The following is a 13,986-nucleotide window of genomic DNA, read 5'->3' on the forward strand; positions in this document are numbered from 1 at the left end:
TATATACACACACACACATATATATATATTATACACACACACACACATATATATATATATATACACACACAGGGTGTCCCATAAGTTTCCATACAACGTATCACCAACGCCATTACAAGCATAACTCCAGCTGTGCTTGAACGTGTTCTTCAGCAGTGGAGGACACGCATTGAAGAGTGTTTTCAACAGAATGGTAGTCATGTAGAGCATATTATATAAATAAAAATGGATTTTCATATAAAATTTATTTTTCCTATGTATGGAAATTTATGGGACACCCTGTATATATATATTGTATGGATAAAACCTGTGTGTGTGTTTAATTATTCACGTATCCTTGTGTGTGTGCACATGGTCAACTGTACACTTTTCTGAATAAAACAACGAAAGATTGTTTCTATCTGTGCTCAGTAATTGGCAGTGTGTGTGGAATGTGGATGCGTAACAGGTACAGTGATTAACTGACACACTGCAGAATTTTGGTGGTGACTTAAGTGTTCGGTATGCGTGAAATACAGCATTGGAGATAATACAGTATACAGTATATCCTTGGACTGTTATGTCGATGAGTTTTGCTCCTTGGGTTACATAATCAGTGCTAGAGGTGGTGTTGAAAACTTGCTCAATTACAAGAGTCAAAAGTGGCTGGAAGAAGTTAAGAAAGCTGTTGCTTTTATTGGGGTCTTCACTTCAAAACGTCATGTTCGCTTGAAAAGAGAGTTGTACTGATTAACGATACAGTAAAAGTATGGTGTTCTATGGTAGTGAAACATTGGCTGTTAAAGAGGATGAATTATGCCGACTTGGTGAAACTGAAATGATAAAGGTGGGGTGGATGTGTAATGTGGTGCGGAGAGTTAGGAAACCCTATTTAGAGCTAAGAAGGTGGATGGGTTTTGAGAGTTTTGGCATAATTTTGGGTAAAGGTGAGCCGAAATGGTTCAGGCATATGGAGAGAATGGAGATCAGCTGGGTCAAGAAATGCATGAGTTTGAATGTAGAAGGAGAGGAGCTAGGATAAAGTAAGATTAACCTTGGGGGAATTTTGAGAAATGATCTCGGGGATAAACACCTGACTAGAAAAAGGTGCAAGACCTCGTTCAGCCTGGAGAACTGCAATGGGTAATCACAGGCAACCCACGCAAGCGTGGAAAATGGCTGTAGACGTTGGTGATTGTTATTGTGTGTGTGTATATATATATATATATATATATATATATATATATATATATATATATATATATATATATATATATATATATAGTTGTTGTTATTTTAAGCATCTTTAGCTTTGGATGTACACATAACAAAACACTGTAGACGTCATAAAAAAGCTTAAATACATAAAGGTTCTAAGAATCCCGTCCTCACTCCAGGATACATTAAAGCTCATTTTCTAGTTGGTTGGTTGAAAACATCCTCCAGTTCCCGCAAGTGACTTCATGATTTGCCTTCGAGATAATAGGTGTAATTTCACCCAAGGATATTTTTATCGGTAAACAAAAAAAATTCACAAGCTTCCCAAAAAATGGTCCACTAGTGACGTCAGGTGTAGGAGGTCCATGAAGATGGCTTCCCTGAACTGTTGTTATTCATTAGATATATATTGATTCATGCTTTCCTATGATTATTTACACCTTGATGCTGTCAAGTGTATATACAAAGTAAAAGCGTATAAAGTTGCTCAAGGAGTTTGTAGACGCCTTGTAAGTCAGGCTGAGTAGGAATAATTGCGAAAGAACGGTAATTTCGGTGTAATTAATTTTATACAAGCTAATACTTCTCTGTATCTACCGTATGTATGATGATACACGTAATTATAATTCAAACTAAAAATTTATATCCACTGACTAAATAATTTTACCAAACTTATTTAACGTATAGTTTGGGTTTAGTAGTAAATGACGTTTTAAATGAAACGGCGAAACGTTTAGCATATTCAAACTAATTTACATGAAGTCACGCTAATAAAACCTAAGTTATCTTTATTTGGCAAAAACATAAACTATATATGCTGCAGGGTGATCATTTAGGTGCTGATGTAATGTTAGGCAAGTCCTGGCCATCTACAGTAGGGTTGCCATATCTGAACATTCAAAAAGAGGACGCTCCTGAAGACATCCCCCCCCAGCCGCCCGGCACACACAGGCTAATACATGGTATAGAAATCTTAAAAACAAAAAAAAATTTACCTTTGCTTAAGGCTGAACATCTTCATTCCCTTAGCTGCAGTCTTCTCCCCCCACTGTGTGTGACTTGGTGTGCCCATGCATACTTTTCTGTAGATCGGATCGTTTTCAGTATTGGCTGATTGCTCTTTAGAAAGGTATAGAAGTCACTGCAAGGTGTTTCTCGGAAGTTGCACTGTACTTTCAGAATGCCTTTCATTGTTTCAACACTCAATTTGTTCCTTTCCTTTGTCCATTGACTTTGCATCAGTGAAAAAACTCTTTCTACATTTGCATTGCGAGATGATATAGCAAAGAAGAATTGTGCAATTCTCAGCAATTCTGAGTGGTATTCAATGTTCTTTGATTTTTAAAAATATCTGGTCCACTTTTTGTGTTGGCAGATTACTAAATTCTTCATCACTTGTAATTTTCCACAAACTGCTTCAGGTTACTAACTTGGTCAAAACACTTCATCAACTTCTACCCCCTTATCAATCAAATATTTGACAGCTAAGTTGACAACACCATACAGGCGTACAAGTGACTTATCAGCTGACAAAAACTGAACGAGATCTCTACGGTTTCCACTCTCTCTCTCTCTCTCTCTCTCTCGTCATTGCAGTTTCATTTTTTTTCCGTGGAGAAAATGATGGAAGCTGAAATTCCGGACTTTTGAAGAATTTTAAAAATTCCTTCCGGATGAAGATTTCGAGACCTAAATGGAGGACATGTCCGGGAAAATACGGACGTATGGCAACCTTAATCTACAGTGTACATGTATTGAATAAGAAACATATTTTAGCCATGTAATTTGGGATGAGGGAATAATGGGTGAAATTGATGATAAGAGAACCAAGGCAAGGCGGAGACAGGTGGGTGAATGGGATTTAATTATACACTGTAGGTCCCAGAGAGGTTCCACTTCGCTCTCTTCTTGTTGTCTTTCACTTGTAGTTTTCCTCACTCCCTTCTTTTATGCTTATTTCTTTCCCGCTGTTTTTACTCAAATTTTCATCTGGTTATACCTTCCTGTTCTTGTTGCCTTTCTTAGTTTTCTTTTCTCCCAGTTTTCTTAGTTATTCTCATAACATTTTACCCTTGTGCAATACTTTTCCCTCGTCTTGTAAATCACTGTGCACCGGTAACGCGCATTTGTGTTAGGTTCGACTCCTGCTTGGCCCGGACGCACCTGGGAAGGGTGTGACCGTGTGAGCCTACCAAACATGGTTTTCCTCCGGGTACTCGGGTTTCCTCCTGTATTAACACTGGACACAAGGTTCACAGAGTAACAAAGAACGAACCAATCGCACGAACGGCTGGGTAAACTGAGAAGTGGTTATAAAAAAAGTTTCTCCACAGTGGAACAGGGGCGCAACCATGTTATGCCACACAGACTGACAAATGTTTCTTACAAGCTAGTCTTTTGCGAATTATTTTTATTGATGTTGTATTGGTGCTATTAGTTTGTTTAATGCAGTCAGCAGGTTTTCTGTGGAATGAGAGCATTGTAACACCAGTTATGGCTCCTTTAGGTTAATGCTAAGCATACTCCTGTTTTAGGTGTGTGTATTCGCGCTTTATACGTACACGTGTGCAATTTTGTTGAGTTGTAATTACGTACGTAAACATGTGTACTGTGCTCGTGCATGTTTTTCGTGTGCGTGAGTATGTGTGAATTAGTTGCAAAGAATATAAAATAAAAGAAAGAAAGATTTGTTAAATCTACGTCGAAAAAATAATCTACAGGAGAAATTAATAAAAGACAACCAAACTTGCACAACCTCCACTAATATGCTCATTATTTTTGCTGCGCCACCAACTACGTATCCGCTTCCCAGTCCCTTGCTATCAAAGACCAATAATTATCTAACAGGCAGTTATAAGCCATTAAATCCATGTAGTATGCCATCATAAACTAAATTCAACAAAACATGTCAAAAAATTTCCAGTAAACATCTTTTGAATATCGCGTGAATGCTTGTATTACAACAGCAACATTGTCTTGACTTGTGGGAGACCTGCACATCAAGTGAGGACAACATTGGTGGTGTAATACAGACATTCACACAATCCACACGATACTCTGTAGGCACGTAATGCATTTGTCCGAGACTCTTTGTTTATGTCACCCACGGAGAAAAAAAAATCCCTAGGCTGACGTGATTCAACTTAATCAGTTTACTACCACCTGTATCATCCTCACATTGTGCATGTTACAGTAGGCTCTCACCAATAACGTTTAATAGGTGCCTGAAAAACACCGTTATTAGCGAAAACGTTATTTGTGTGACATTAAAATACATGTAAAAAGAGTTTATTGGTGCCACCGCCACAAGAATTTCACCCATTTTTTCCCCTTGAAGCCCTCCTAACACTTTTTGTTAGCTGAAATAAAAAGAATTGCTATTCAATCATCAAAATAAAGAGTTTGAGTAATATAACACTTAGCTTGGGGGAGTTTTTGAGGTGCTTGGTGTAATGATTGTTCCGTATCTGAGGGCCACTAACACTTGCACTGTCTTTCATTCTACAAGCGAACCATTTCACAAGAAAATGCTCTGTTATAACTAACAACCTGTTTCTATCGCCTTTATCATTCATAGCTCGCCTCGCATTTCCATCACTACCGAAATATTTTTAGCCAGCGCAATACTCTTCTTGGTCTCCGCTAAGTTCCTCTTAATATTTCGCACTGTAGACACAGGACAGTTCAATTTCCTCACTTTAAAAGTTCCCAGTCATTCAGGTGGCAAATCACTCCCTCCACCACCTCCCCTAGCCCCCACAGGCAAAAATGCAGAAGCCATTATTGATCACCGACCCTAACAACCACTGGTTATAGAGGCGAAAATCTCACGCGTGGGCGCAGCGTTGTATTCCACTGAGCGTGTGTGAGAGTGAGGCGGAGTGGACAACTACATCATCAACACGGCGGCAAACAAGCACTATCATTGATGCGCTCGGACGCCTCCCGCGAAATTTCTGTTCAAGAGAATCCAGACGTTATTATCGAAAATGGACATCTATTGTAACTTACCGTTATTGTCGAAAACGTTATTGTGGAAGTCGTTATTGGCGAAAGCCTACTGTATTGTGTATATTACTGCTACCTTGTTTCCTGGAGTTTGTCCTGATAATGTTGTTTTCTTGGTGTTACCGTAGATTACATGTTAATTTCACCAACAACTTATTAACAGACGTGATAAGCTGTTTTAGCCAAGTACAGCCACCAAACCAAAGCGAATAAAACTTAAAATTATTTACCTGTGGCAGCAACTGAAATATCTGTTATAAATACCAGCACCAATCCTTGTTACTCACACTGAATGAGAAGTTTTAATTATTATGCTGGCCCGGCGCAGGTTCTTATACGTCTACTTCCCCTAATAACGGGTTTTGGGCTACCTGTACCCAAAATTATTAAAATTTGTCTCCCGGAATTAATCCATGTCCCATTATTTGTGAGCAAGCTGAACATGAACGAAAGTGGTGTTATTATATAAATGTCGTTAAGGAAAATCTGATTTTACCTAATGAGTTATTTTAAAACTTCGGTCAAATTCTCCTGTAAAGAATTTTGGACAAATGATGTCATTATGTTATATTGTTTTAGGCCTTTACTTTATTATGTTTGTGCACCGTGATTTTTGTGTGTGTGTGTGAGTAATGCTTAGTAGCGCAGTGATGGTTCAGCTCAAGGGCTCCAATTAACAGGAATGTGGTTCCTGTTCAAATTTCGAACAGTAATAGTTATTGTGTTCATATTTTCTGCTGTTGCTCTGGTGTTTAAATTAATTTGCACTTTAGCCATTCTTATATACTAATTATATTACAATTTATATAGGTATATGCACTTTTGGTTTGTACCAATAGAATACAGATATCAACAATAAAATTTGTTTGATTCTGAAAACATGTGTACAATTATGAAGACGCACCACACTGACCTCTATGCAGATTAATTTCACGTGCCTGTAATTATTCGTCCAATCACAGTCGTCTTTTTTAAATATATAACTCCCATATTATAATTAACATTCAATAGGAATCTTGTTCATTCTACTTTTGCTGCACAAGATTTTAAGGGGTAGTCATACCTCGTTACACAACCCTTAACACCCTGGCATGCATTGCACCATCAGAGCCAAGACTCTTACGAACCTTGAGTTTAGGCCATTTAGCTGTAATCCACTCATTTAACAACTCTGTATACATCAGGGTGACCAGCTGCGCTTCCTTGCTCTGTGTATGTGTACATGTTTGTGTGGTAAATCATGCGTAGATAGTTTGCGCTTATGCTTGTTCGTGTCCATGTAAATAGTTTGTAAATGCGTATGTGTTATTCGTACACTCATGTTTGGTTATGTATGTGTTTGTATACTTGTGACTTTGTGTATTTATGTTTGAGGACGTGGGTTAATGTGTTTACTGAGTGTGTTTTGAATATGTTTGCTGTTGTGGGTGTAAGTTTTCAGGATTTTATGCCTAAGTGTGGGGAGATGTCTTGTTTATATGAGATTCTGTACAGTATGCGTCATGTTGTGTGTACCTGGCCTGACGTACAGTAGACTGCAGGTGACTCCGCCTATCTTGGTACCTGGATGTGTGTAGTAGGCTCTCGAGTTGCAACAGCCTGGTCAACCACGTCTCGCAGCCGGTCAAACACGTCTCCTGAGCCAACTGAACTACCACCACTCTCTTATATACTGTATATCAAGTTACAATTTAAAATCTTTGGGGTTCACACTATATTCCCCTTAATTTTACTTAAGATACGTTACTGAATTAATGTTTGCTACTTAAAATCATTATATTTGTGTGGGTACTAGAGATCCGCGTGTTATCTCGGTATGGATTAAACTACATAACGCACCTGTGTTCAGTAGGATGTGGTATGGATCTGACTGTAGTCGTTATCAGTTATGTCATGTTTAATTGGGGTTTTATTTCGCCGGTTTAAGATAAGAGTAATTATTGTAGGTGAGAGTAGAGTAATTATTATAGGTGGGTTAGTATAATTATTGCGGGTGAGAATAGGCTAATTGCTGTAGGTTAACCTTTGGGTGAAATTAGTTGGGGGAGAATCTAAAGGCGATTCTCATTTTTCTACATTTAAGTGCAGCTGCCATTTTTTTTTGGTGCACACTTCAAGATGTATTTAGGTTTTCCTCTAATCTTTTATTTTTCTTCGCCTGTATCAAATAATAGATGGTAAATTATTTCGCCAATACATTTACTCTTGTTCTGTATGAAGAGTAGTAAAGGTTCAAGTACTGAGCTGTAGGGTACACCTCTTTGAAAAGTTTTCCTACATTTTGAAATATTAATGTAATACTCTGTTTCCTATTTGTTAGCTTATTCATCTTTTACGGGGAATCCTATCAAAAGGTTATTCATATTTCACGTGGAACCTTATCAGAAGCTTTGCCAGAGTCAAGGTAAATAACATCATCATCACAGCTTCCAAGACACTTGAAAAGAATTACTTTCTGTTTGTAAGACTCTAATGCTCTCTAGCAGCTATGTTGAAAATCATTATCCTATTGTGTAATTATGGCTTCCAATAGTTTTCTGGCGGTTTATGGTAGTCGGTGGATGGTAGTTTAAGGTTAGTGTTGCATCATACTACAATTAGGGGCAAATTACCCCCATGGGGGTAATTTGACATTTTTCGGGGGTATCGACAGCCCAGGAGATATAACCATATTTTTCCTGCTTCTTGATTCTATACACAACCACTGGTCTTTCATGTTTCACACGCGTGCTGGACACGGCAGAGTTGGTACAGTTGAGGAAATGTTCCTACACTCCCTGTGGTAACCCATATCTTCAAATGGCCAACCTACCTGCCTTAACCAAATCTATTCACCAATCATGTCCAACGTTATACGACCAAGACCCATTAATTCATAAACAGTAATACTACCACTGCGACGTTGCCGTTTGGAGAGACGGGTTACCACAGGGGATGTAGGAACAAATTTCCATAACTGTACCTCTTGCCTCACTCTCCCACGTTGGAACTGTGTCAGCTTCACGTACTGAACACGACAAAAAATAGTTTGGAAATAAACAGTTGACAAACCTATGCCGGGGTCATGAGTATTGTTGTCAGACTTGTTTTGGGGGTAATGGCTAAGACTAATTGGCAACCACTTTAGTGTAAGTCTATAGCGCGCATCTTACCTCCCAACATAGGTATTTGTTTTCAATAAATATATTTTTTTACAACTTCGTAACTATTGACTATTAGTGTACATAATTTATTTTCTTCGCTATCTCTATAGATTGTAGTTACTTCAGAAACCACATTTAGATCTTTAATAGTGAAAAAAAATTATTCGTAATGTAACAGTACTGTATTGGGTTGTGTAAAGTTGTTTGTCACACGTAGAGTCACTTATGAATCTAAAGGCCGTGTTGTGCCGAGTTGTGTAGCCTTGATATACAGTGTGCTACACGTACACGAGTATACTGGGCCGCACATTATACCTCTGGTGATTGGGGTGTCCATATGTATGTGTGTCAGTTGGTCAATATGTCGATAACGGTGGTGGCGGTTGACCAGTGAGACGTGTTGTGTTACCTTATACATCAACTGAAGGTTATCCACTTTTGCCTTAGGTGGCTTTACTTATGATGATGATGGCTGGTGGTGAGTCAGGTGGCTTTACTTATGATGATGATGGCTGGTGGTGAGTCAGGTGGCTTTACTCATGATGGCTGGTGATGAGTCAGGTAGCTTTACTTATGATGATGATGGCTGGCGGTGAGTCAGGTGGCTTTACTTATGATGATGGTGGCTGGTGGTGAGTCAGGTGGCTTTACTCATGACTGGTGATGAGTCAGGTGCCTTTACTCATGGTGGCTGGTGTTGAGTCAGGTAGCTGTACTTATGATGGTGGCTGGTGGTGAGTCAGGTGGCTTTACTTATGATGATGATGATGGCTGGTGGTGAGTCAGGTGGCTTTACTCATGGTGGCTGGTTAGTCTGGCATGATGATGGCTGGTGGTGAGTCAGGTGGCTTTACTATGATGTGGCTGGTGGTGAGTCAGGTGGCTTTACTCATGGTGGCTGGTGGTGAGTCAGGTGGCATGGTGGAATCAGGTGGCTTTACTCATGGTGGTGGTCACTCATGATGGTTAGTGATGAGTCAGGTGGCTTTATTCATGGTGATGATGGCTGGTGGTGAGTCAGGTGGCTTTACTTATGATGGTTAGTGATGAGTCAGGTGGCCTTATGATGGTTAGTGATGAGTCAGGTGGCTTTACTCATGGTGGCTGGTGGGTGAGTCAGGTGGCTTTACTCATGGTGGCTGGTGGTGAGTCAGGTGGCTTTACTCATGGTGGCTGGTGGTGAGTCAGGTGGCTTTACTCATGGTGGCTGGTGGTGAGTCAGGTGGCTTTACTCATGGTGATGATGGCTGGTTGTGAGTCAGGTGGCTTTATTCATGATGGCTGGTGGTGAGTCAGGTGGCTTTGCTCATGGTGATGATGGCGAGTGGTGAGTCGGTTGGCTTTACTCACGGTGATGGCTGAAATTCTGTGAGTAAAGTGATGAAGGTGTGGTGTGAGAGGGGGCGGTTTAACTTATATCAGGTTTTTCAAATGTTCAGTCGCATAACTTGAGTGGAGTGAGGCAGGTGGGTTAGGTAGTTTGAGTCAGTTGGTGTGAGTCAGGAGGTAGATGCATGAACAACGAGAGGTGAGTCACGTACTGAGCTACAGCTCAGCAGGTTCACCGCAACACTGTATGAAGGCCACACCAGCAGTCTCTTTCTATTGGCATCGCGCACCAAGGTACTGGTTTATGCATCGGAAATCATGTTCCTTCGGTGTATATTAAACCTATAAAACCTTTATCATAACATGGTTTATTTTATATTTATTTACATTATTCTTGTATATAAATAGTGAGGTGTGATGCGTTAAGTGAGATATGGAAAATTAATTTTTAAAGTTAAGAATGAAACTAGTTGGCAACTGTGACAGCCAGCTGGAGGATATATAGAGTCGCGCACAAAATTATCAGTTTAGTTGATATTTTACTCGGTCGATATGGTGGTAGGCTATTGATAGTAGTTATTATTGTTTGAGTATATTTCTTTAATTTGGAGAGCTCTAAACGATTTTTTTTTACTTTATACTATAGTGAAAGATCCACCTATTAGGTTGTGTGTGTCATTAGACGTTGCGTTCGGTGATTTGTTGATATTTTAATATATTTGTCATCAAGAAATGTCAGTACCAGTGTGTAAACAACCGCTGGGTGGTGGATATGGCTTTAATGGAGAGTGTAGTAATCAACGCACCACAGCTCCAAGCAACTCCCGGGCCTCTCAGCTACGCTACATCTCTGAGGCCAACGAGATGGAGGAAGTTGACAGCTTCTTGAACGTCTCCAAAGTGTCAATGCACAAGCGCCAGCTGAGCCACAGGTACTACGCCACCGGGGTGTGTGGGTCTGATGCACACTGCCAGGATGTCTATATGTGGCGCTATGTGTTAACTACAGTATGTGTAACGCGTACTGGGATACATTACTTAAACTCAGTGAACAATAATCACTTATATATTATCGATTGATATAACATTGTTTCACTGTTTACTGCTTCAGTGTTTATGACTTACTTATTTGCATTATTATTTACACACACTCGTATATTTTTATAATCACTATGATACAATATTTACAATGCTAGCGTATACAATATAAATTACGTACATAAAAATATTATTTGCACTCGTAGTACGTGTCGGCTATTCTCATAAAGGATAGAACTTGTTTACATAATTATATTTAAACCACAACTTATTTACAGCATATTATTTCTGCCGACTCAGTGTAGGTGAGTGCGCTCGATTCTTGTAAAGGTCGCTGGTTCGATGTCGGGTCACTCCCAGTCAACCTAGCTGTAAGTGGGTGCATTTTTCCAAAAATAAATATCTACCTATGGGTTCGATGTGGTTCATGGTTTTGTGAGCAGTGTTAGTCCACTAGTTTTTGGACATTTGGTACACTCGACCAAAGTTATTAGTATACACCTTTATCTACTACAGTATATGGATCAAATTATCTGGTAACACTTTTGTGCATAGAACTGCCAGAATTTCAAAATGACCATCAATTTAAATATTCCTGTTGATATTTTTTTATAAATACATATTCTGTGTATATTTGAATATGGGGAACGGGAATACCAACATACGATGGTGCATTCAAGAATATTTCAAAGCATTTCAAATTGTAAAGATGGAAAAAGTAAAAATACTTTTTTTTGGGGGGGAGGGGGGGGGTGTACACAACTTTACAAAGTTGGGACAGTGAATGCGATCGAGTACAGTGTCGGCCTCCCTGTCTCTTGGGGTACCAAAGGCAAAGTGTATTGTTATTGCACTGTAGCTTACGGCCTGTTGGACCAACTTTCATTTTCAGTATAAGTGTATAAAAGGTTTTTACAGCATGTCTACAGTATATACCATGTCTAAACACAAGTTATTTATATTATAGCATTTTTATACTGTCCCAGCAAAAATAACTTAATCACAGTGGGCTTTTAACAGTATTTACACGAATTAATTGTACTTTGTTTACAGTGCAACGTTTACCCCCGTGTCCATAACTTGTTTACATTAATTCAGTATGGAATATATAAGAGGGGTAAAACCTTATAGGACATACAGGTACTGTACTAGTAACGAGGCTAAAATTGACGACCACAAATACAATATTTGAAAAAAGGAATGAAAAAAATTGGTCGGAGGGAGTAAGGCTTATAAAGAACTTCATAAGGAACTGAAAAAATAGGTAGACAAGATAAGAGATTTTCTAAAATATAAGTAATGCAAGGTGACATAAGGTGATGAAACAAAACAAATGGACCAGAATAGACTAACATAAACGGGATGAGATTCTAGAAATAGAAAAGATCCTGTGTGAGGCAGATATAGCGAACCGTACCCAGAAATTTGCCAAGGGGAGGAAGGGGCGAACTTTGAACTAAATATGCCGAGGTTATTGTTGAAATACAAGATTATTATTTTTCTGTTAGACTTCTTGATGTGAATGTTGTTAGTGCATGCCATTATTTTTTTTTATTGTTAAAAATGGTTTATTTGGAATAATTTATTAGCTCAAGAGGTACGCCTGTGAGCAGATATTAAATAAAGGTGGAACAGTATGAGATGAAGGGTGAAGGTAAGAAAGAATAATTATGTAAATATGTATCTTATTGTTAGTTTAACGTTTAATTTTGCCGTCTCGTTGTAAAGTAGATAAATTGTGTACAGTGTAATATTATTTAAGCTGTCTCGGAAACTCGTTCGCAATTGGTGAGGTTGTACGGTATGTTTTGTTGGCGGGGGATATAGGTTATGTTGGCAGGGTTGTAAGTTCTGTTGGCGGGGTTATATGTGCTGTTGGCGGGGTTATGTGTGCTGTTGGCGGGGTTGTGTGTGCTGTTGGCGGGGTTATATCTTAGTTGAAGGGTTTATGTAAACACGATGTTCCTCAAAATAAAATAACTTCTGCTTATATATGTAAATGGACAAAAAAAGTCTGCCTTACATTCAGTAATTGTCAGTTAAGGAAAATGGGATCTTTTCGGTTTGATGGGCCGCATTTATTTGTTTTTAGTAAAAACACATCAGCCAGACGTAGGTTTACATTCTCGTTTCAAAAATGTATTTATTTTCACAGAGAAAATAGTAGAAAGTACCAAAATGATTATTTGAACTCGGAAAGTTCGTGTAGGTTAGGTTAGCTAGAAATTTTATGACCACTGCTCGACGTTTGTTTACGTTTCACAGGCTAGCCTCTTACGTCAGATTAATGGGTTTTTATTAAAAAAAAATGCCGTTCGTCAAACCGAAGAGTTCCGGAAAACGGGTGATGATGCACTTACTAAAATCCAACATGAATACATTTATTAGTGTTTTCAGGTTGAAGACATCAAGCAAAAGTCAAATGTATGAAAGAGCATTAATAAATCGCATGTGTTGTGTTTTAGTATTTACTAAAGCCTACTTGTATTTTAGGGCTGTGTCAGTACGTTGTCTGACCTGAAGATGAAAAAGCTAGCGTTCTTCCAAAAGTAAATATCTAAAAAATGGAGTCTGTTCTAGTTATATATGCATATCTAGAATTCAAGAAACGTAAGAATATTTAAATTTGGACATTGTGAGCTATCGTGGTTGCCGCACATTACATTCATCAATGCTGTATGATTAATACGAAGGTCTTAAACGACACGTTTCAAAACACTGTGATGGAGGATACTTGCATCTCTTGTTTGTATGTCACGTATAAGTCACTCATTTTATTTGTTCACTTGTTTAACCTCCGACACGAATGACCTTAATATTTTGTTTTCAATTTCAATTGTTTATTCCTTGATAGAGGAAGCGGGATCCTAGTGCTGTCACTAGGTACCCCTGTACAATAACACCAGAAGCATCTGGCAAGTGTGACAAGTATATACAATATAAATACTATAAAGGGGCTTACTAAAACCTAAGGAAGGAAGGAAGGATATTCCTTTAACACATAATCAATGTTATTTACATAATATCTGGGCAGTATGGGGAGGATCATCTTGTCTCCGTCAGGGGGTCGTGGAGTGGTGGTCCAGCAGGCGTCACGGAAGCGTTGTGTGTGGGGACATCTTAGGAGGTGGTGGATAAGGGTGCGGCTGTCGGGTCTTCTGCATAATGCACGAGAGCGTTGCTCAGGGGATGCGGGGATACCAACTCCCAAGCAAAGTCATGACCTTAATATCTAACATTTAATATCCCGTTATCAGTGTTTATATATATA

General features: G+C 38.9%; 1 protein-coding gene across 3 annotated transcripts in view; it reads left to right on the forward strand.

Moving 5' to 3' along the window:
- The window catches only part of LOC121855458 (cytosolic purine 5'-nucleotidase-like), a 73,249-nt gene that overhangs the window by 10,488 nt on the left and 48,775 nt on the right, over window positions 1–13,986 (forward strand). Inside the window, exon 1 of one of the 3 annotated variants that reach the window (XM_042350394.1) lies at window positions 10,220–10,609. The exons of the other annotated variants lie outside the window; for them this stretch is intronic. Within the exon in view, the coding sequence (XP_042206328.1) occupies window positions 10,410–10,609 (200 nt within the window). The 5' untranslated portion in view covers window positions 10,220–10,409. Of the gene's footprint in view, window positions 1–10,219; window positions 10,610–13,986 lie in introns of those variants that run through there. 3 annotated transcript variants of the gene reach the window in all.

The sequence above is a fragment of the Homarus americanus genome, unplaced genomic scaffold, assembly GCF_018991925.1.
Source record: "Homarus americanus isolate GMGI-L3 unplaced genomic scaffold, GMGI_Hamer_2.0 scaffold48406, whole genome shotgun sequence".
In the NCBI taxonomy this organism is placed as follows: domain Eukaryota; kingdom Metazoa; phylum Arthropoda; class Malacostraca; order Decapoda; family Nephropidae; genus Homarus; species Homarus americanus.